The sequence below is a fragment of the Myotis nattereri genome, assembly GCF_964212035.1.
Source record: "Myotis nattereri genome assembly, chromosome: 6".
NCBI lineage: Eukaryota > Metazoa > Chordata > Mammalia > Chiroptera > Vespertilionidae > Myotis > Myotis nattereri.
The window spans coordinates 70,067,690-70,092,339 of record NC_138081.1 but is presented as its reverse complement, the minus strand read 5'-3'; the positions used below and the strand labels follow the sequence as shown (position 1 = coordinate 70,092,339).

Here is a 24,650-nt window from a genome sequence, read left to right as displayed (position 1 = left end):
TTAAATGCCAATTGTTCTTAATAGTTATTCCTGTGACTATAAAATAAAGCAAAGAATGTTACTAGTGATTTGGAAATTTCAGTCTTGAGAAATTTAGTTTATAATCTGGATATGCCATATATATATTTCCAAAGAGTACTAAGTTTTACACTGTGTTGACTATGAACAATAAAACTTGATTTTGAAAAGTAATTTTATCAACAAGTTCAATTACTTCGAGGTGGCATTAGAAATTGGACCTGTGTTCTTTTAATGCTTCAAATGAATTTTTAAAGTGACTGTTTTTTTGGCCTTGTAGGTTTTATAATTATAGGAATCCAGCTGGAAAACCAGAGCATTTTTCATTGAATTTGCTGTAAAACATGTTCAGTTGCTTTGCATTAAGGCATAAGGCTGTGGGGTTAGCAGTGTTTCCAATAACCTCCCTTTGTTTCCTCAGCTTCAGTCCAGCTGCCGTGGCAAAGATCCATTTCACATAATAAAGTGCCCTATTACATCAAGTAAGTTGATTTTAAGTCTCCTTTACAAACCAAGAAAATAAAGTTATGTTGATAACTTAAGAGGCTTTTTCTCCTACAACTTTTTTAAAAAGTGAAATTTAGTCTTATTTTCTAAAGGAAATTATATATCTCTATATTTATAGAGATAATATGCATTTAATATTTGAACAAGATTAGTTTGAAAATCAGAGTGACAATTGTAATTTATAATTTATTAAATTAAGGCTATAACTGTGTTTAGTTAATATTTTTTGAGCATGTATTAAAATATTTGGGGGAAATGACAGAAATACTTTGGACATAATGATGCTGCTCAAACTGTGCTGATTCTAAATCATCTTTTATTTGTCCCAGAAAATACATTTCAAAAGTCCTTGTGCTCTTCTCATTGTAATCCACCAAAAGAAAACATCATTGTTTTAATCATGAAAAAGTTCAGTATTTGCAAGTTTTTCTTTGATTTATGGAAATTAGCTGCAATATTGGTCTAGGTTTATCATCCTTCATTTTTGTTGTCTACTTGGCAGTTTCTCCTTTTTAAGTACTAAGTTTCTCCTTATTGTGTAACAGTAATAAATTTTGTATAATTTACACAGGATCTGCTTAGGGTTTTATCCTTGGGTTAGGCTATATGTTGTCATAGGACAGAATAATAAAATACAACTTCTGCAATCCCTTGAGGTGTGAATTGGCAAAGTTATTGATTTACAATGTGATAAGGTGATGAAGAGTCATAGTTGACTATTTCATGTGCAAGATGAATGGCGTCATAATTGTGGTGGAAATGCTGACATACTCTATCAGGAGACAGATCTGTCTTAGGTTAGCTTAGTGACCTCAAGCAAGACGGTGAGGGTCTCTGAGCCAAGTTTTCTCTGTATCCTTTCTAACACAGCATGTGGTATCTCCAGAATCCATGCCAACACTAACAATCAACTCTTCCAAAAGCCCTCTTCCTCAAAAATGTATGTGTGAAGTCAGTGTTTTTGGAAGAGTATTTCGTTATGAAGCTTTTGCTGTGTTTGAGATGTAGCCTCGGGGTAAAAAAGATAATGTGCAGTAACATATAACAGGTATAGTAAGCAATATGTGTTACATTGTCTTGAGGGAATAATACTTTTATCATAGTGTACTGAGTTGTGATAAACTCATGGATGAAGCGCCAAATTTATGCAAACATGAATGGGAAGAAATCAGTGGCTGGGCACATTGACATACCTATTGAGCTAAAATGTAACAATCTGTTACAAATTTACATATTTTTATTTTAAATTTTCATTGCAAATAATAATAATAATATTAGAGAATTTTAATTTACTAGGTGAATATTAACTTGAATTGAATATTACAGGTTTAGGCAAAAATCTGATGTACCATTATAGGCAGAATAATGGCCACACAAAATGCCTCACATCCTGGATGTGACTACATTAGGTTACATGAAGTTGGAGGCAGGGAGCATGAGCCAGGGAATGCAGGAGCCTCCAGAGGCTGGAAAAGGCAAGGAAATGTGATTCTCTCTCAAGACCTCCAGAAAGAAACACAGACTAGGCAACCTTGATTTCAGCTCAAGGTGACTTCACATTGTGGTAATTTGTCCCAGCAGCAATAAAAAACTAATGCATGTACTGTACAAAATCTAAACGTCCATGCAAATTAATTGAAATTAATTTACTGAATTAATCTAGAAGCCTGTGTCACCTGATTTTTTAAAATATATACATTGGATCTAGTAAAGCAGAATTTCATTTATTTACTAGAGAAATACAATATTAAGTCTCTTGTTTGATTATGTGCTACAATGGTTATCTATTTGACTTGGCACTTTAAAAATCCATTATTAAATTTAGCACTATAATTAAAAGGGATTCCTGTATGTCCAGGTTGGTATATATGACTAAGAATTACATTGTCTAAGTCAGAATTTCACTAATTCAGAATTTTTATAGCTTTGGTAGGATCTAGCAGGACCATATCTTCCCTTAGTTTATGTGTGCTTTATGGGGCAGACCAGTAGAGTAAAAACTAGTTTATCTGGCATCTCATTGGCTGAAGCATAATACAATGATGGCCAGTTTTGTTAATGATGACCTGTAACATTGTAGCATCCTAAACTATCTTTGACATCATTAGTGAAAGATTGGATTTTCTGAAATATGTATAGTTTTAGAGTTAATTGTCTTTTATGGCTTTCAAATATTTAGGAATCTGCTCATGTATATAGAATGAATTGTCTTATTTTTAGAAAGCTTGTTTAACCAGATTCTTCCATTACTTGCTCTATTGTGTAACTTATCAGTTTATTTCCTCATAAAGAAGGAACATCCATCTCAAGTACTGAGCCTTACATGAGCCAGTATTTCCAGATGAAGAATTGTTATGAAAACAAAATTTAATTCCCAAACAAATTAATAAGCAAGTAAATGATGAATGAGAAGGCTTTTAATATATACCTTCCTTTGCATGGCTGCACAAGTAAGTAGAAGAAAAATTGAAAAACAAATTTTGCATAAATTTCATGCAATTAGAATTCCGTGGAGTATATTAGAATGCATTAATTTGACCAACAAGAAAATAATATTCAGGTTGAATTGCTAGATATTTTCAGTATTTAGGTATGCTTTTTTATATACTCTAATGTCGGAATATACCAAGAAAGTTGACAAGAAAATGGGAAAGACAAATTATTTTTATTTCACATTTTAATGTTATGGATTAATTAAAACATACTTTGATGGCTCCCAAATGCATTTCTCTCTTTCTAGGTAATTCTTTATTAATATTGCAAAGTGTACTGCAGTGGTTCTGGGACTAATTTGTTTCTAGAAAATGAAAGATAAGAGTGTATGTAGTATAAACCCTCTATGTTAATAACTTAAGTTGAAATGCATAGCTTTAACTTGTATTTGCTGCCTCTAAGGTAGGCTTTCCAAAACCAATCTGGTTATTTTTCTTTTCTGGTATAATGCAGTGGCAGCTCATTGTCTTATCAGTTTAAGAAACTTTGAAATGCCTCTGGCTGCTTTCACAATGTACAAAAATCTACCAGAAAAAACAGATATTTCTTTGTGAATTGTTAGTCATGTGTTTTGCAAAGTTGTTCATTTCCTCAATTAAAAATCAACATCCAGGGCTTTTTGTGTACAAAGGGAATGGTGAATAAAAGCTTTGGGTTGAACTTTCCTAATATGTCATATTAATCATGTAAAACTCATTGCTTCTCATTTTATTCCAGAATAAATATAATAAGAATAATAATAATAAAAGTCCTAGTGGGTGGTATTGTCATTGTAATGAATTGTTTTTTGAATATCCATGTGCCAGCTGCTGTGCTAGTCCTGTGCAGGGATTATCTCTTCTAATCCTCATGGTGGCCCAGTGAAGTATAGGTGCTGTCATGGCGCCCACTTTCAGGCAAGGCTGAGATCTCAGGCACACATAACCTGCGTGAGATCACACAGCCAGTAAACGGAATAGCTCGCGTTCAAATCCAGGGACTGACTCCAGCTCCTGAATTTCTGACCACTAGTGTGTCCATTCCCAACATTATTAAGGTAGAGAATAGAAATTTTTAGTCACATGGAAAATTTAGGTAGAATGAAGCATTTTATTTCTGAAGGAGCAGTCAGGTGAGGAAAAGATGAGTAAACATTCCTTTTTCTTCACCATAGACTGGCTATCATTTATTATGCACTATTGTGTGTAAGCATTGAGCACTGAGCTCTCCAAGAACAAGGCCCATGTTTTCTCCAGTGCTCCACACTGCCTTTTCTGTAGACTTCCTAGACGGCTAATATATGTTTAAGGAAATTTTACACTGTGGTAATGGATAAAGGTGCTTTTCTGTTGATGGGAAGAAGTCATTCTCCACAATCTGGCCTGTCAGATCTTGACAGTTCTGAGTTGGGGAGACAAACGATGGTCCTCCATTCCCTTTCCTCATTGTCATGGTCAGGAAATTTCTGCCCTTCTCTCAGTGAAGCTGGCTCATAGCTCCCCTGGGGCTTTGCGAGATGACAGTTCTGTACACAGGCCCAGCCTGTGAGTAAACCATACTGTTTCATAGGTGTAATTAGGAAAGAGGTGTTCCTTTCTTCACCTGTGGTGCCTTCTCTGCATCTCAGCGGGTGACTTTTCAGTGAGCCTTCGTCTGGGCACCAGTGATTACCCGGCTCCCAGCGCAGGCTTCATGCTCACATCTCACAGATCTGTGGCTCTGTTTTCCCCACTAGAATCTGAAATGCAAACTTTAGTTCTTTATGGAATCCTAACTGCAATCCCACATGTAGTTTGAACATGAACAATTTCATAATCTCTGGTTATAAAGATAATACATATCACATTCTCTAAAACTGACATTTCTTAGTATTACAGGGGCATTAACCAGAATGAACTAATCTGTATCTACAAGTATGAATACCATACATTCTCTGACTTACTCTAACTTTTCCTTGTGAGCAGGTCTAAAGCAAGATTCTCCTCAATTTATTACATCTCCTTTGTATTTTCTTTTTCTGTTAGTGTGTCCGTAATGGATAACCCTGCAGTATTCTTTTAGACACTCTTCTCGCCTGCCAAGGACACTCTACTACCCTAATCCATCAATTGCTGAAAAAAATTAAGTTTATAATTGTAAATGAAATGAAAGCTGTTTTTTTTTTATACAATGGTGCTACTCATTTGCATAAACCACATATACTAGTCTGGGTGTTTATGTGCAGCCTGAAGAAAATAATTAATGCTTATTTCTTTAAAAGTATCATGGACCCCACTTAGATGATGTAGGGAAATAGTTCTTCTCTAAATACCAGCAGAGAAAAGAGGCAGCAATGGGCTATCCCAATAACAGGAAGGTCAAAGCTAACAAAGAAATAGATACAAGAGTAACAAAAATAGAAATGAACAGAAAGCATTTTATCTTTAAAGATTGCAGATAGCTCATTCCAGAACAAAATAAATCAACAACAAAAGTATAATTAATAATGCAAGATAAATGTAGTTCTCTCTGAAGGCTTCCTACAGGAGTCTTCTCTCTTTCCCTCCTTCGTCAAGATGAGAAATGGCATCCTTTCCATTCCTGATTTCCAACTGCAGCTCTGGGGACACACTTTGAGTTACTTTCCTGAAGTGGAGCTTTAATGATAAAGAAATAAATAAAAGAAGAACATAAGAGTCTATATTTTCCCAAGAAATGGTCTGTGACTCTATCTTTATTGAAAATAAATATTTAAAACTCACTGGGCCAACTCCGCTGATGAGGAGGTAGGAACAAAATAGCTTTACGAGAGAATGTAAGCACTTTGGGTTCACTAAACCTCCAGGGCTTGGAGCAGCCTCAGACCAAGGAGCATACCCTGGCTAACTGGAAAACTGTGTGCAGACAGCCTGCCCTGCAGCAGCCAGAAACTGGCAAAGCGCAACTGGGCAACTTTCAGTGCATTTGCCAGAGTCCTGGTTTATGGAGATAATTTAGGTGGAATTGACATTGTCTTAGAAAGATACTGAGCATTTCAGGACTTAAGAAGACACTAGCTTGTCACATATCTATACACTGCTGGGGCCAGAGTTATTATTACTATGAGGAATTTTGGCTTGTAATCTTCCAGATGACTCCATTCCATTACTTTATAATGGTACCATCAGCCTTACTGAGCAGTTTGATTTTTTAGGGTCAGGGATGCAGTTAGTAATTGTCTACCATAAGGTACAGAAAGGATCGCTGTGGAGCCACGAAAGGAGGAGGAAAAGTAATATCTGTACTTTAATTGGTAAAGATTACATTTTTAAAATAGTCTTTAAAATTAACAAAAGTAATAGTGATCAAATAAATTGTGAAATAAATAGAATATCTTTTCTGTACTGATTATAAAGTGAAATGATATAGTAAAAGAGTCAGTACAATCATACACAAAAAATAGAATGAATTTCTCCTTTAAAATGTATATATAAAAGAGCTAAAGTAGTAAATGATATAAACTAGCTTTAAACAAACAAACTAGAAAGGATACAGTGATAAGTGGAACTCTGGTGGGAACATAATCCTGAGGTCCAACCCCCAGGCAGGCATAGCAGGCTCCCAGGGCCAGGGCCTCCACAGGCCTGTGGCAGAGTTGACAGTGTTGACTGATGGTCTGATTCTCCTGAGCTTCAGGGCCAAGGGAGACCAGGCATAGTGTTGGGTGGGAGGTGCAGCTCCTTATGAGTTCTGGGCCCAAGCCGAGATACTACCAGGTGGAGGCTCCCTGGTGTTCATTGACTGTGTGCATGGTTATTCTTCCAGGCCACCTTTCCATGCCCGCAGAGCAAGTATCACCTCTCCCTCCACTCACACCCAGGCACATCCATTCCGGTCATTGATTCTACTCCTTAAATGTAAACGCAAACAAGCCTTGCTTCATTGTCTTGTAACAAATGTTGTATCCAGGATGCCTGGACTATTGATGTTGTATTTTGGGGTGTGCTGTTGCCTCTATTTTTGCATCCCTTTACATGCTGGCTCTACTGCTGAGTGAAATTATTTTAAGCTCAGTTTATAGTCAAATCCAACAGATTTGGGGTTATCCACTGTTTACAATCTAGTTTTCCTGCTAGTGTCTTCATTGTTATGATAAGCTAATGGCAGTTTTTAAGGAAGACTGTATGCTTTTGCACTATCTATAATCAAGTAGGAGCATATATCTTATTTGGATTTTGGACAGAAAGGTATTTGTTTGTTTTTTCTGATGTTGGCTTTAAAACTTTGTTTATCTTTGGATTTATACTTCCATTTCCAAAAGTATAACCTTAGATTTCTTGCCTGTAAAAGCCTAGAGTACTGTTTGTGGAAGTTCATGGAGCTGCATATAACCAGAGGGACATAAAAGTTTACTCCCCACACAGCTTCCTATCCACTGCCCTAATCCCCTCCCCAGGGGTCCCAATACAGACACACACAAAAACACAGACACACAGAGGAATGATCAACATTACTGATGGAAGTACGCTGTATTCTTCATTTTTCTGGTCTCTGGTGAAACAAAGTTCTAGGGCAGTGGTCGGCAAACTCGTTAGTCAACAGAGCCAAATATCAACAGTACAATGATTGAAATTTCTTTTGAGAGCCAAATTTTTTAAACTTAAACTATATAGGTAGGTACATTGTTATTAACTTAATTAGGGTGCCCCTAAGGCTTAGGAAGAGCCACACTCAAGGGGCCAAAGAGCCATATGTGGCTCAGGAGCCACAGTTTGCTGACCACGGTTCGAGGGGGGTTATGAATTCCAAAATGAAAATGTCACCTCTTTAAATCTTTAAGAAGATACACCTCAGACAAATTGCATCACATCAGAGTGCCAAAATTTGTTTTCACTCGTTATACTTTAGTCAACTGATTACAGATTTGCTGAATTGGGCGCCCATGCTTGATTGCTATATATATAACTTTTAAAGCATCTGTGAACAGGGTGTTGGCAGAGCCTGAGTTTTGCCTGTGCCAACTTTATTTCCTGCAGGTTGTGTTGTTTTCATAGCACCTCTCAGCCTCTACCACACTATAGATTTTACTTAAGAAGACTACTGTCTCCTCCTTATTTCCCCTCACCCTGAGGAGAGAGGGTCTAATGAAATGAAGACAGAGAAGCAACCATTCCATTCAGCAACTTAGAGTTCACTGATAATTTTGATAGACGAGTTTGGGTGGAGGAGTGAAGTTGGCAACCAGGTAAAAGTGGACTGCGTAGCGAGTGAGACATAAGGATGTGCATTACTGAATTGAGTTTTTTTTTTGAATTGAGAATTTTGTCTGTAAAGAAGAGGAAAAGGGTGATTGCTAGCAGGAAATGGAGATTCTAGTTAGGGGTGTGTGTGCACGTGTGTGCACATATGTGTCTCAAAAGGGTGGATCCTTAAATATTTATATACTGAGAGTATTGTTATTGAGAGAGGGGTTGATAATGCAGTACAGGATTTTCTAAGAAATCTTTGGGATGAATTGGCCTTTATGGGAGATAATTCTTCAGTTATAGGAGAGAACACAGTCTGGCAGATGGAGGGTTTATTGATTTGGTGGTGGGAAGATGAAGGAATTTTAATCTGGTGGGGTTTTTTTGTTTTTCAGTAAAGCACAAGATTAAGTTAAATGATGCTTAGGTTTGGGAAGAGAGAAGGCAGTGGGAAATTGCTGTCTTGGGTTCTGGGAAAGCTAGTTGATTAGGCAATGCAGTGCAGTTGCCAGCAGTTGGACATTTGAGGTTTGAAGTCAAATATTTAGAGTAAAGTCAGTCTGTGTGTTGAGTGATTTTCTCCAGCTGTATCCATGCACAGCTGGTCATGTCCAGAGAAGGTGAGTAATTAAGTTGATCCATGCTTGGGTTTTGCCAGGAAAAAGAGAGAAGCCAGGAAGATGAAGTTGTTTGTAATGATTATAATGATGGACTCAAATTTAGACAGATTCATCAGAAATATTTAATACCTCTATCATGCAAGTATACTTCCATATTAAGATCCCAAGCTTATGATCCATCAATCTGGGTTCAAATACCATTTCTACTACTTGTAATTATGTGACTTCAAACAAGCTATCTCAGCGAAAATGGGGATAATATTGGCTCTTAACTCATACAATTATTATGCAAATTAAGCTTACACATTGAAAGAGTTTAGAACAATGGTTTTCAGTCTTTTTCATCTCATGGCACACATAAATTATTAAAAATCCTGTGGCACACTAAAATTTTTTTTTCCCCAATCTGACAAAAAAAAAAAAAAAAGGTGTAGTTTTGATTCTGGACAACTGTTGTTGTATTGACTGTTGTCATTTTTTAATTTGAAAATCTAAGGGAAAAGAAGTCAGTGCCTCTGACTAAATTGTCAGGTACTTCATGTTTTAAAATTTTTTGTGGCACGCCAGTAGAAAATCACCAGTTTAGAAGATTTCCTGGTACAAATTGAGCACTGAAATAATAGTCTATTACTATAATTAATGTTATACATTGTGACCCAGTGTGTGTTATCTTTCACTATGCACAGCAAAGAAGAAACATTTCTCCTTCCGAAATTGTCTTATCACAGTGCAGTGTCCATATTCCTTTTTCCCACATTTGCATTTTTAATGAATTCACCTTTCTTGTTTTTCTTTTATATGCCTTTAAAATTGTGGTTGGAATCGAATGATAAGTGACAAAACTCACAAAGTTCAGTTTCAAATATAAGTTTGGGTAGATAAGTAACAAATAAGTGTGTTTGGCTAAGTGTCAATCAATTTGGGACAAGCAGGGTGCCTTTTCATCACCTTTTATGGTTCCATGGAAACAATGAGGACCAACATAATGACAAACGATTTGAAAGTATCTTCCCTAGAACAGTCTTTGGCCTAGAAATCAGTACATTATTAATCTATCAAAATTATATGTGCTTTGCTGTTGATTCCTTGTCTCATATATTGGACAATTTTATGAAACAACATTTTTGTGTTCTATTCATTGGTGTATAATCTGTATTTTGTTGACTTACCAGAATACATTATGAATCATAATGGGTAGAAGGATATACTACTTATTAATCATTTGATTAGTTGTCATTAAAGTTCATTTAATACAGGGACCACATGTTATCCAAGTGGGACACCAATAAAGAGCCATTTTTAAGAATTATAGAGGACAAGGGGTCTGAACCAGTACTATCTCTGATGTTGAAAAATGATTTAAAAAATAGGGAATGGAGATGTAATGCAAGCATTGTGAGTATAGTCAACAATACTGTATTATCTTTCAAAGTTGCTAAGAGACTACATCTTAAATGTTCTCACCACAAAAGAAAGAAAATATAATTATGTGATGTGATAGAGATATTAGCTAATGCTACATTGGTAATCAATACATAAATGTATCAATCAACAGTGTGTACACCTTAAACCTACACAATGTTATATGTCAATTATATCTCAAAAAATAAAAGATTTTAAAATTAATTAAAGAGGATACAATAAAAATGGATAAAATCTTGACTCTGACAACTATAAAAAGAACATGTGTCAAAGATTTCATTTAACCCACTAATTAATAAGGGAACGGGTAGGAAGTTATAACAGGCTCCAAGGGGAATACTGAATACTGCATCTTTATAGTTAAGGGTTGCTAAAATAAGTTGCCATGCAAAGCTGACAAACTTGTCAATATCCACAGGACAATAATCAATTTGTATTCCAGAGGACACAATTTGCATTTCTATGGATAAAATATCATTTGCATTACTATCAGTTTCCTTCAGTGTTCCATTTTAAAATAGCTCAAAGACAATTTAAACTTCACAGGGCACCCACTAATTTTTTGCCCACAAAAAAGCCTTTGTAATTTTTCCTACACAAGCAAAACCAGCCTGGCTGGGCACTCTAGTTACTGTCACAGATTCTCATTACTGTTGCTTCATATGATTTTGGATTTAGCTGCTAATTGCTGCTTTGTTACACTTTGAATATTTTGCTTTATTCTTGGACAGAATTCTGTGCCCGTTCTTTCTTAAAAAGAGGAATTTTATAATAAAATTACAATTTCATTTTATACTTTATCAGGTTATATAATAATAAGTCCCAATCCTCTTTCCTATTCCAGGTTGGGCAGAAGCTAACCTGTTGTATTTTGGGGGGAGGGAGAGAAGTGCAACTTTTTCTGATTTGGTTACCTACTCTGGCAACATTTTGGCCCAATGAGCTGAGCAATCTGCAGCTGTTCAAATACTTTGAGCTTTTGTGTGGATTATGGATTTTGCTTTAAAATCCCCCTCCCCCCCACTTAAAAAAAAAAAAAGGAAAGAAAGAAAATCCAACAGCCAACTGCATCTACTACTGGTTTTTTGTAACTGTTGTTGGGTAAGCTGCAGTTATACATTTGTAACCAGAGGCTGTGTTTATTTTCAGTGTTGGCAGTTCTGCCTAATGAATCAACTGGTATTGAATTCACAAAGGGGGATGCCTTTTCCCTCCCTCCATCTGTTTGCCAAATGTGTGTGCTCCCTCTGCAACTACTAGTGCTTTCACTAAAAAGAGCTATTAGCAAGCCTTGTTCCCACTGAATTCTCAGGCCTCTGCCTGACTGCATGGAGAGATGTTTCCTCTCATGGCTCCATAGGGGTTGTTGGCCAAAAGACCACACTTGTGACTCTAGAGAAAGCGTAATTATGTCTGTTGTTTAAGTATAAAGTGTGGCTCTGCATTACTCATAGCCTTGTTTGGTTCCTGAGCTTTGGTTTGTTCTTTCAGGATGGGTTGTCTGTCTCTGGATAGTAGTGTTGCCATGGGGATTGAAATTAATCAAAAGTAAGAGACAAGCGATCAAGTGAATACTGGTAGGCTGACTTAAGACTGGGAGGCCATGATGAAATTGTTGGAATTACACTATATTTTCAGCAAATCCTTCTTTAATTCTCATTGGTGGTAGAGAAGCAGTTTTATTAGAAAAATCTGGAGGTGTTTTTCTTTATTTTTTATTTTTATGTTCTCACTTTCAGTCATGCATTTAGCAGCTTTTTAGGTCAGTGCTTTTCAAACTTAAATGTGCATATGAGTCACGTGGGATTTTGTTAAGAGGAGATTCTGATTCAGTAGGAGCAATATCTATATTGAACATATTCCTGGGCTGTACTATCTATCAGTAGTAAGAATGTTAGATGAAACAACTTTAGTACTTCCTTCGTGGTCTTTGGAACAATTCAGATAGTCAGTGGGTAGAATGGTTTTGTTGGTATTCGGTAGCAGCTCATGAAGTGGGAATACGTATTTGCCTCTGTATTAGCGTTAAGAACCAGGTACGGGAGGCAGACAACTTTCTAACTCTTCCTGAGACAGATCTTCACATGGTAGGTATGTTATTTTATTTGAGATTTTGGAAATTCTAGGATATTTTACCTAGTCCTTTTCAAAGCTAATGTTTTTCAAAGCAAATCATGAGTTATTTGGGGGCTCTGTTACCTGCGGGTGCATGACAGTGATTACATCCTTTTCCCAGTGACATGCCCCACCTCTTGATATATTACATAGGTTTAAAAAATAATGTCTCTTAAATGCGATTGTATGAATATTTTAATACCTCTCTCTTGTGCACTGTGCCATTTCACCTAGCTTACTAAACAGTTTTATAAGAATTAAGTGTCATCCAAGAAGTCTTTTGAGTACTATAAAATGTTATTACTCTATTGTGACCCAGATAAGGGACAGGTAGCTATTTTTAAATATAAGGCCATTTTCCCATTGAAGTTGAGAGCTGACCAACTCACATACACACTCAAAATGAAGGAACCTATGTTGATCTGCTTTATCGTCTCATTCCCCAAAGACTTCCAATTCTTTGAGTTAGTTTTGAAAATTACAGAAACAGAGAAAATATAAACTTTGCTTTGAAAGTGATGAATAAGGATCATGAGAAAAAAAAAAGTTCAATATCTATATTTTTAAAACCCCAATAATGGTTGAAAGGTGAAAGTTGGTGGTGGGCTTGTAGGCTAAATAGCAATCTTAGACAGTGAATAGAGAAAAATTGAATTGATTTAAAGAAAAGGGAATGGGGAATGGGGATATCCAAAGGGAAGGGCTACACAGCACTAAGCCAAAGGGTATTGTGTCCATGATAGCAACAAAAATATGCTTGAGGCAGTGAAACAAGGAAGGACATCGAAGACACAACAGGAGAGCCTAGCCTTGGCTGCTTTGGTTCACTAGGAAGTTAGAGAAAAGAGGGCCTTGGAGGCAGGTTTGGGATGAGCTGCTGCTGCCCATTGCTCCCCTGGTTGCACGTCTTATGGGATCCTTTAGAGCAGCGGTTCTCAACCTGTGGGTTGCGACCCCTTTGGCAGTCAAACGACCCTTTCAAGGGGTCGCCTAAGACCATCCTGCATATCAGATATTTACATTACGATTCATAACAGTAGCAACATTACAGTTATGAAGTAGCAACAAAAATAATTTTATGGTTGGGTCACAACATGAGGAACTGTATTTAAAGGGCCAGAAGGTTGAGAACCACTGCCTTAGAGAGAAGAAGGGGCGAGGGAATGACACTGGGGTGCTTCCTTGGGAGAGAGGCCATGCTGGGTCCTTTTGTCCTGAGCGTGTTTATCTCTCTCTCTCTTGCAGGTGGAAATCTTAGGGGCGGTCTCAGGGTCAGGGGAGGTGTGTGTCTCAATAGAATATTCATCAGCTTTCTAGGTGTGTTCTTTCAGGGTCGTGGTCTGCACTGATTGGTCCGTGCCAGGGCAGGGGAGTCATTCGTCAATGTAGGTGGTCTTTAGGCAGCCAGGGCATCACTTGGTTTTGCTGCTTTTCTGGGCCTGGAAGTGAAATACAACTGAGGCCTAGATGTTATCTTTGGAGAGGACAAGCTCGGGGGTGGAGGAGGGGCGACGAACCCACATGGCTAGCCATACGCAAAGTCAGGGGGTCCAAAGCGCATGGCCAGCAATATGCTACGGGAGGATAGGTTATCCTGGGGCAAGGTCCTTGTTGTCCCAGTTTTGCCCCTTGCTAGCCGCCTGCCCTCACCCCCACCCCCCAGGCTTTCTGCCCTGGTGAGTTTCTGCAGCTGGCCCATCCGTCCTTGCTCTGCTCATATCTGTCAATGGGTAACTGAGGGACGGTCCGTGAAGTCAAATGGCCAGAGAGACACATACCTCAGGGGAGTGGGGTCCAGATACCTAGGAAGAAGGTGTCAGGAAAGAAAGCAACTTGCACTCGACCTTCATAGGTCCTGTTTCTGAGGGCCTGGGAATTAACTGAGGAAAGACAGATTAGAAAGAGAAAAGGAAGTGTTAATTTATGCGTGCAATCTTAATTTATGCGTGCAATGTACAGGTTTTCAGGAAGGCTGAATGGTGAGTCACACTCAAAGGCGTGGTTAGAATTTGCATCTTATACACCTAACTTAGAAGGGATAAGGGGTGGGGAGAAAAGGCTCCAATGAGGAAAACCAGTAAGTTTCTTCAGGAAAGACTTTTCTTTTTGTAAGAAGAACAAACATGTAATAAGAAAGTTTGTGATGACGTTTGTTTATGCAGGTGCGAGTGTGTATCTGCCTTCCTCAGGGCTACCAAACTTCCTGTCCAGGAGGGGATTTATGACAGCCTCATGTCCCAGGATTGGCTGCTTTTAGTCGGATAAAGGAAGCTCTGAGAAGACCTCTGTTGAACCTCAGAGCTCTTTAGCTTCAAATAATTCTTACCCCAAGGCTAGGGTGGCTCCCCACAGAGGAAAAGAGAAAATATACACAGAGGGAGGAGAGACTTGGGCTGAAGAAGAGGGAGGCTCCATAGATTGTGAGGTGATGTTATTCAGAGTGAAACTCTTCATTTGTCTGTTCTTCAGGAAATTTGATTAGGACTTCAAAAGTATAGTGGCTGCGACTGCGCAGCACTGCTGCTCTTGGAGGCTTTGTTCTGGAGGAGAATCTACATCTGCCTAACAGGAGTAGAATTACCCTGGAGACTCTATTGACCTGGTGTTATCAAGCCTGAGGCCCCAGGGTCCACACCAGTCACACTTTACGTCTAAGTTTTAATTTTTTAAAAAATATATTTTATTGATTTTTTTACAGATAGGAAGGGAGAGAGATAGAGAGTTAGAAACATCGATGAGAGAGAAACATCGATCAGCTGCCTCCTGCACACCTTCTACTGGGGATGTGCCGGCAGCCAAGGTACATGCCCTTGACCGAAATCGAACCCGGGACCCCCCAGTCCGCAGGCTGACGCTCTATCCAATGAGCCAAACTGGTCAAGGCTAAGTTTTAATTTTAGTTGTAATTCTTCTTGAAATAGATAAAGCAAAAAATGTCAGCTGCATTGTCACAATATAAATTGCTCAAATAAAAATGTATTATTGTTTTTCAAATATTGAGTAATAATTGGGCACCAGGTTTCTGAGTGATCTATCATGGGGATATTTTAAAAATTTTAATAAAAATTCTATTTATGTATTTTCTGTGAGATATATATTATTTATATGTTCTTTTATTTACATTTATTACATTTTTTCCCCAGCCATCAAACACAGACAACCTGTTGGGATCATCCTAAAATGACCGAACTCTTTCAATCCCTTGGTGAGTATTGTCTTATTTAATAGTAATGAATTAACTTAAACTGAAAAGGGTATATTCTTGGGTGAAAACTGATCACCAGCTTTTCTTAGATGGCACGTTATGTTTAAAGCACCATGACAGTGACATACAAAAGCAGTTGAATTTCTGAGGTCAATGAAGCAAACAGGTCTTACCTTTCTTCTTAAGAGAATGTGAAGTTTGAAATGGCATGGCCCAAAAACCATGACTTTAAAAGGGGAATATTATAGGAGGTTTTTACCTCCCTCATATTGGGCCATCTTAATCTTTAATTTTGAGTGAAAACAAAAACAATTACAATACAGCAACCTCTAATCCACTGCTTTTAAATCTGCCTTTAGCTCGCTCTTTTTTAAATAGATCTTATTAAATCAGCTAGCTGAATTTTATTTCTTCTAAGTACAGCTGAAGAACTAAATTCATTTTCAATTAAAAAATGCAAGAAAACTCATAAGATGACAATTCTTTCTTATAGATTTCTAGTAGGATATGACTTTATTATATATGTGTGTGTGTGTGTGTGTGTGTGTGTGTCTCATTTTGAAAGAGTTTCTCTTTAAGGAGCAAAGGTGCTGCTGCAGAGGCAGGGGGAGCACCCCCAGGCTCCCATGCCACTCCCATTTCAACAAGGAGGGAGCACACCTTTAGTGTCTGTAAATATCAGGCTCTTATGTGAACTTCCATTTGTGTGGGTGAGGGATGCTTCAAAGTTGAACAAGTGAGAGAAAAGTCACTGGTTTATTTGGTGAGCAAAAGAGAGGACAAATTTTGATGATTTCTGAGTTTCCTTCTAACTTCACTAGTCTCAAATACTGGTACTCTGTCTTTAGGGGATAGAGAAAGAAATTGCAATATTCGCTCTTTCCAAAGGCTGGAATCGTGACTGTAAGATCCTTTGGACCAGATCTATGAAAGGGCAGCAGCAGCACATAGATCAGAATGGAGGAATGTGGAAATATCACTACTCTCTGAGCAGTGAGATGACAGAAAACTGACTGTCCTTGTGGAACACGGCCCTGGAGGAGGGTCCCGCCTAGCTATACAGAGGACGGGCCCTCTACCCTCAATGCCATGTATTTATGAAGCCTTTGAAAGGTCACAGACCAAGTGTGTTTCCTCTTCCTCATTTCCTTCCTTTTCCTTTCCTGGAAGTTTCTGTGGAGCGCTGCTTTGGAATATATCTCACCACGGTGCAAATGAACATTTAAATTTTTCCTTAAATAAATGCTGTGGATTTTAGGAGAAGACTTTTTACACATCTGAAGTAAACAAATACCTTCTTGCCATTGGATATAAGTTAAGCAATCAGCATGTTTTTGAATGTGTTCCCTTTTCCATTACAGCTGACCTGAATAATGTGCGTTTCTCTGCCTACCGCACGGCTATCAAAATCCGAAGACTACAGAAAGCTCTGTGTTGTGAGTCATCCTACTGAAGTTAATTACTCTGTTCTTTGAGTTGCCTTTTCTTTTAAGACAAAGATAAATGAAGAGGGGGATGTGTTTGTAGAGTTAATCTGATTTTCAGTGTGCGTCACTCAAGGAGTTGGCTGTGATTCTATAATGCTCTGTTGTTTGCCCCGTCAGCATGCGTGCAGTCGTAAAACAAATGAACATATGCTATTCCCAGTGGGAGGACAAAATTAACCAAAATACAGCAGTAACATAAAAATATTTTTCTAAAAAGTATGCTGCCACCCAATTTGAAAGGATTAAAACAAGAAATCAAAATGCATATATAGTAGATCATTGCCTTTTTAGTACTTTGTATCTGTTTGGAAGTGTAGGGTCTGAACCAGTTTCATTCAATACAATCATACAATAAACGCTAAAAAAATCGCATTTCTGATCCAAATTTGAACTGTCACTTTAGAAAATTACATAAAAGGCTCTATGTTCATTTAAATATGTCTTGAGACATCTAGTATTATCAATATGAACTTTACCTTTCTGTGGTAATATTTTACTGAAGGGCTATACCCCCCAAATAACTGAAGTTTAAGTAGAAATATGAATTATACTGCTTTTATAGAGTATAGATTTAAGCTGTCCGGATTCAATTTGTGGTTATAGTTTAAATGATTGAGTGTATTCAAAGACCATTTAGGTCTTATCAGCTAGTTAATGTGGAAAGTGGCATTTGCCTATACTTTTAAGAGGGTAATTTAAATCAATCCAAGGATTCTTGTTTGCTGCCTTTTGCTCACAGTTGTTATATGTCTAGGCAGTTCAGTGAAGCTTTGAAAATAACGCTTAGAAAAATTATATGTTAAGGTTAAAAATCTGCTCCTTAAAAGACAGGAGAAATTCAAAATGCATTTTAAGCTGATTACATGAAAGGAGTTGAGGAAAGACAGTGTAGAATTATTGAGAGAAAATACAGCAATGCAAACTTTTAAAGTAAGAAAAGTGTAAGCTATGTGTGGGAGAGAAGTCTACGAAGGGCTGAAAAACATCTCTAGATTAGGCGGTAGAGGAAAGGATGAGATGGCTGCCCTGCATATCACATCATCCGGGGAGCCCCACATAACTGGCAGGTTGTGGTGATGGCAGCAAGGGTTGCAAAATTACCAGTCAAAAAAAAAAAAAAAAGCCAGTACTCTGGCCAGGGGTCTGTATGCTGAGCCAGAAGAAAGCTGGAAGTGAATTAGGAACACGCAACAGGGATGTTCTGAGCTCAGTGAGTCCTTGGTGGCAGCAGTTTTGAAAGGGGCTCAGCTGCATGTCCAGCATCCAGCTGACAGACCTGGGAGGTCTTTCAGGCCTGATGAGCTATAAAATGAGGACAAATGACTCAGCCTCCGAGTCCCCACTGACACAAGACTGCCTTGTACATGTTCATTATGAACACGGCCCCATTTTCACTAATCCTTCTGGGTGGGTAGCCATTAATGCATTTGGTGTTTCTTTCTGGTGGGTTTTTTATTTTCCTCCCAAAGAAAAATGTTCCCCATTTCACCTCATTTCTTCAAACCTGAGAGGATCAGAAGAGCGGTGCCTCCCACTTATAAACTAAACAATGGCATTTAGGAACACCTAGAAAAGTGCTGGCTTGTGCTGGATTGTAAATACTGGTATTTGAGGTGATGTTCTGAGAGCCACCTGGCTGCTACTTCCCTGACTGTGCCCACTGCTCCCTAGCCTGGGGCCTTTGCTCCATTGTCAAACTCACCTGTTCATGATTAATCTGCTCCTTCCTCTCCCATCCTTTCTGTCTACTTGCAGTTCCATGACCCTCCTCAGCAATGGTCTGTAACCCTTTATTCCTTCCAAATGCTGTTAAAAATTTACTCCTTTTGGAAGCATTTACCAGCTAATTCCACCTGCCGCCCATTTTTCCAACACTTTACGATGGCCTCTAATGGCTGTGTCTCACATAAGTGCCCTGTGTGTGCCTCTGTGTGGCAGATAATGTCAAGATGATTGCCCAGGCTTCACTGAGAACGGCTTTAGGTCAGGGGTTGCCTTTCATTTTGTGTAAATCTCCACCCACCATGATGTCCTAATGTAGAGGGCTCATTGTCATCTCTGTCATTGTTCATTCATTTATTGGGCTCCAAGACTGTGCAGGAGATAAAGAGACTTGGTTCCCGCACTCAAGGAACTTAAACTTGGAGAGAGCACGTTACACATGCACACAACTCTCCTACTTACAACAGATTCCTGCTGCCCTCGAATGCAATGGCCTTTGTCTTGGCTTATCTCCATCTACCCCATCCGCTATGCTCCACTATGGGCTCTTCTCAGTTCTAATGGACAGATGAAATGGTCAGCTCTGGGTTCCGTTTCTCGAGCTGAAGAGTTCTTGTCTTGGCTCTTTGTGCTTATCCTCTTCCCCTGGCTGGTGCGATCTCTTCCTACAGGTCCTACTTTAACTGTCTCCTGGATTTAGTGAGGCTCTTTGGGTAGACCACCCCTGATATTTCAGCTCATGGATTCAGTTCTTATGTGGTGCCTGCCATAATGTATGGTATTGTGTTTATTAACCACCTGTCTCTCCAAAGGAACTAAGCTTTCATGTGAGGGAGGAATCTCTTTTCTTCTCCACTTCGGGGCCACATACAGCTTCTAGCACAGAGCAGTCTGCTAGGACATACTGAGTAAATGATTTGAGTTGGAAAGTTATAGGAGTACACAAGAACGTAGGTATAAGAAGATTTATAGCTGCACTTTTGTATAGTAAAATGTGTTTAATTTTGGCATATTGATAAAAGTGATATGATACAGCAGCAAAAATAAATAAAACTTTTCTGACATTTTTAGGTCATTTTTTTGGGGGGGGGAGGGGTGTTCCTCAAGCTTTCCTAATGTTGTATTTAATGTTTGGATTTGTGTGTGTGTGTGTGTGTGTGTGTGTGGAGCGGAGTGCTATAGAAGCATTTTTTGTTTTGTGGAATTTAGCAGAGAGGGCCAGTCATGGCTGTATGCAGACAATATCAAAGGCAGGTCAAAGGTCAGAGGGGACAGAGGTCAAGAAAATAGTGCAGGTGAAAGATGGTGGAGGCTGAGCTGGATGCTGGTAGTAGGCAGAGAGATGAGGGTATGGATTTGTGACGAGGAGAAAGGACTGATGACTGGGGGAAACTGGTGGCTGATAAATCGCAGAGGGTAAAAGAAGGAGAGTGTTAGGATGGCTCAGGATTTGCAGACTGATGGTCAATGGAAGGTAGTAATACTGTTCCTGGATTTCATCATAACAAGAAGGCAAGACCTTTATTTGGAACATGTTAAGGTGAAGGTTCCTGAAAGAGAAGAGTATCACTCTAGTTGGGAACGGAGCAGTGGGACTGCAAATCAAGTGTTCAGGCAGGAAAAAACAATCCGGAGTCACCCAGAGAGAAGAAATAATTGAAGTGATGAAAGTGAGTGAGGCTTTCTAGATAGGAGATCTTGAGCATCACCTGTATGTCTTTGGTGTCTGGGGAAGAGGAGATGGGAAAGGTGCTAATCAAAAATGGCCAAACAGTTCAAGAACAGGAGTCACAGAAGCCCCAGGTGAGGTACTGTCTACAATGAGTATTTTTACAGAGGAGAATGATGACCCATTTTCATTTGATCACCTGTGCCTCATGTAGGATTAAAGAAAAAAACTGCGTAGAAAATGATTCTGCTGTTTGTTTCATTTGCCACATGACTGAGCTGTCATTTCTCTTCCTTTGAAAAGAGAAGGTCATAATTTTCTGTGATTTTAATGTAGTCAATTTTTAAAGGTACCTAAATGTGACACACTTCAGGAAGATGTGTGCCTTGCTTAGGCACTAAGACAGGGTGTCAGAGTAAATCACTAAAAATTGAAGACATCATAGTCTGTGGGATGTGACAAATTACTGTCATAGTTACAACGTGTTTTACAAAGGAGACTTTTCTGGATGAAATGTAAGGACAGCCTCATCCAGGGAAGGGTCTTTTTGCAATTTGGTCTATTGTCACTTTATGCCATGTGGGGGGATACAATAGCAGTGCTGTCTTGCTGGCACAATTAGTGCTGAAATTCAGAAACTTCGAGCATTTTGGCAGTATTTCAATATGTTTCTTTGTATCTATGTGGAATTGTAGTTCTGTAGCTCCTACTATCATTACTAATCCCTTCCTTTTATCACACACCATGAAAAGTGAACTTGAATTTTGCTCCTGCCCTCCTGGAGTTTATCATTGAAAACAGTGTATAAAACCAAGAAAATGCTACATTGAAAATTTTGGATGGTTCTCAGTTTGTGTGTGTGTGTGTGTGTGTGTGTGTGTGTGTGTGTGTGTTAATATATTTTTATTGATTTAAAAGAGGAAGGGAAAGGGAAAGAGAGAGATAGAAACATCAATGATAAGAGAATCATTGATCAGCTACCTCCTGCAGGCCTCACACTGGGGATGGAGCCTGCAACCCACGCATGTGCCCTGACCAGGAGTTGAACCGTGACCTTCTGGCTCATAGGTTGACACTCAAACACTGAGCCATGCTGGTTGGTTTTTTTCTTTTTTCACCATCTCTAACTCATGGGAACCTTACACAATTTATATATATATATATATATATATATATATATATATATATATATGCTGAAATTTTGCCAATGATATATTCGGCATCCAAAGGAAATGGATTAACTTGTTATCCTCAGTTGTATTTTATATTTTTTCCTCTTTTTAAAAAATGAGCTGTTTTTAGAAATAATTTTACTTTAATTTCTGTTGTGTTGTATTAGAAATAATTTTAATCCGTATAATTTTAAAGCAGTTTTTCTCCATTGTAGATAACTTGAAAAAATAAATCATTCCATGGTGTTTAAGCAGCTAGAGTAAACACATTTTATTCATGTCTTTAAAAATTCAAAATTAGTGTGAGCTGTGCCTCCCTCAAAACTTGTTACAAAATTGGCCCATTACCCATGTGATGTGAAAAAAAAATAGGTTAAATACAAAGGAAGCTGCTCATTTTAATTAACTGTCCAAAATATCATTATATGTTTTGAGGGGACATTTTTGCATCTGGCAAAGATGAATTAGTTGGTTACATTATTTTTAAAAGTTCCCCTGAGCTGATTTCTTTTCATCTTAAAAGTTAAAAATATGGAGATATTTGTAAAGCAGTAAGTTCCATGAGCAGACCTTAAATTCTGTAATTTTCTAAACCCATTTGTTTAGAATTAGAAGCATCATCTCCACACTTAATAAATATATAAATTACATGGTGGTTTGATAATCTATGTTTCCCTATTTTCAGTTAGTTAATGAATGACTCAACATTGATTTAAAAGAAAGATTAGAACAGACTGATGAATCTCAGAGGGAAGGCAGGTTGGTGGATGGGGATGAACAGATTAACCAAAGGACTTGTATGCATATATGCTTAACCCATGGACACAGACAATAGTATGGTGAAGGTTTGAGCCAGAGGGCAGGTTTGGGCTAGAAGGGGACATCTGTAAAAAAATAAAATAAAATAAAGATTATTTAAGATTTTTTCTTTTTTGTCTAAAATCCTGTCTTTTGAGGGCCTCCCCTTGGGCAATGTGTGCCAGGTCCCTAGAACTCCATGTGTCTGCCTGATGGTAACCACATACCACTCATACGTAAGCCCCACACCATTCATCTGCACTGCTGTTGGTCATTCTGGAGAGCCCTTAGAATTCTATGAATTCTTATCTTTCCTCAAGCAGTTCTATCCTCCTGGATTTCTTTCCTTCTTTTACATGGGTCTCTTCTATCTACTCTCTTCTTTTTTTAATCCTCACTCAAGGATATATTAATCCATCTTAGAGGGAGGGGAAAAGAGGGAGAAAGGGAGGGGAGAGAGAGAGGAGAGAGAGAGAAACATCCATGTGAGAGAGAAACATCCATCACTTTCCTCCTAAACTCACCTGATTGGGGTTCTAAATGCAACCTAGGTATGTTCCTTGACTGGAATCAAATCCACAACCTTTTGGTGTGGACAGTACTCCAGCCACCTGAACCACTCAGCCAGAGCTACCTTCTCTAGTTTTTAAGGCCCATTTCATACCCACTTTCCCCAGGGGCCTTTTCCAGTTGTCCTTCCACCTCCTGAGCAGGAGTAGCTCTCATAGAAATTGATGTGTTCTTCTCTTGGGGTACTTTCACTCCTCCTTTTAGTCAAGTTATCAGTCTGCCTGCCCTCCTTCTCAGACTGAGAGCAGAGGCTCCGCCTTATCCTCTTTGCCACTGTCTGCGCTCTAGCAACTGCCATGCCCACTAAAGATGTTTTATACAAGAAGAGTAAGGATGGGAGCCTTTACTGTGAACCTCCACTAACCCTTACTGGCTACAAGTTGCCTGTATGTCAAAGCATCATGGGAAGCAAACAAAGTTAGGACCAGATTGTGAGGACCCTATAGATTAGGCTTCATTCAGAAGGCAGTGGAAGACTATTAGTTTTCTACAGCACATGTTTGTTTGTTTAATTTTTTATTGAGGTGGCATGTATATAACATTATATAAGTTTCAGGTATACAGCATTATAATTTGATATCTGTATTCACTATAGTATGTTCACCACCAAAGTCTGTTTACCATCTATCAACATATATTTGACATCCTTTACCCCTATTGCCCTACCCCACTCCCCTTTCCCTCTTGTAACCACCAATCTGTTGTCTGCATCTATGCCTTTGTTTTTGTTTTGTTTGTTCATTTGTTTCTTTTTTGTTGTATATTTTGTATATGAGTGAAATCATATGGTTTTCACTCATCCTTTTCCTTTTAACTTACTTCACTTAGCATAATAATCTCATGATTCATTTTTGTCAAAATGGCAATATTTGACCTTTTTTATGGTTGAGTAGTATTTCATTTTATATGTGTATATAAACCAAATCTTCTTTATTCATTCATCTATTGGTTGTCACAGAGGTTGTTTTGATATCTTGACATAAGTGAATAATGCTGTAATAAACACAGGGGTACATATATCTTTTGGATTAGGGTTTTTTATATTCTTTGGATAAGTACCTAGAAGAGGAACTGCTGGATCATAGGGCAGTTCTATTCTTAATATTGTGAGGAATGTTCATGCTGTTATGCATAGTGCAAAGTTTGTTTGTCTTTTCTTTTTTTTAACTGACCCCCCTTAATAACTTTGCACCTTATTATGTACATGTTGAGAAATTGTTTAAAACTTATTAGTTTGACAGTGGCATAAAGGATGAAATGGGAGGGTAGTAAGCAGGCTGTTCTCTGAAATTAAGAGAAGGAAAGCAATGTAACATGTGGGCTTCCTACCATTTGGAGTAGATTTAGAGATTTAAGCCTTTCTATATTTAAGAGTAGAAAGAGGTTGGAGGGAAAATAGCCAGAAAAAGGAAGCAGGAAGAATTGATATTCTAAAGAGTGAAAAGTGGGATCATATTGAAAAGTGACAGCTCAGATTCCAAATAATGCAAATGGAGATAAAAGAAGAAGTTAAAAATGTAAGGATGGAAATGCTATTTATTACTTTAAAATAACTGAAAATAGCTAAAAAGGATAGGTTCTTAAAGAACAAGACAAATACTTACGACGAGAAATGCGTTTGTCCCAGTGCTGTTATGTAAGGTAATGGCTGTGCGCACCCCTTTCTCTC

General features: G+C 38.2%; 1 protein-coding gene across 1 annotated transcript in view; it reads left to right on the top strand.

The window, feature by feature from the left end:
- Window positions 1–24,650, top strand: part of UTRN (utrophin) — a 445,898-nt gene that overhangs the window by 364,070 nt on the left and 57,178 nt on the right. Inside the window, exons 59-61 of the mRNA XM_081094315.1 lie at window positions 440–500; window positions 15,502–15,563; window positions 16,925–16,999. Coding sequence (XP_080950441.1) covers window positions 440–500; window positions 15,502–15,563; window positions 16,925–16,999 — 198 coding nt within the window. The remainder of the gene's footprint in view (window positions 1–439; window positions 501–15,501; window positions 15,564–16,924; window positions 17,000–24,650) is intronic.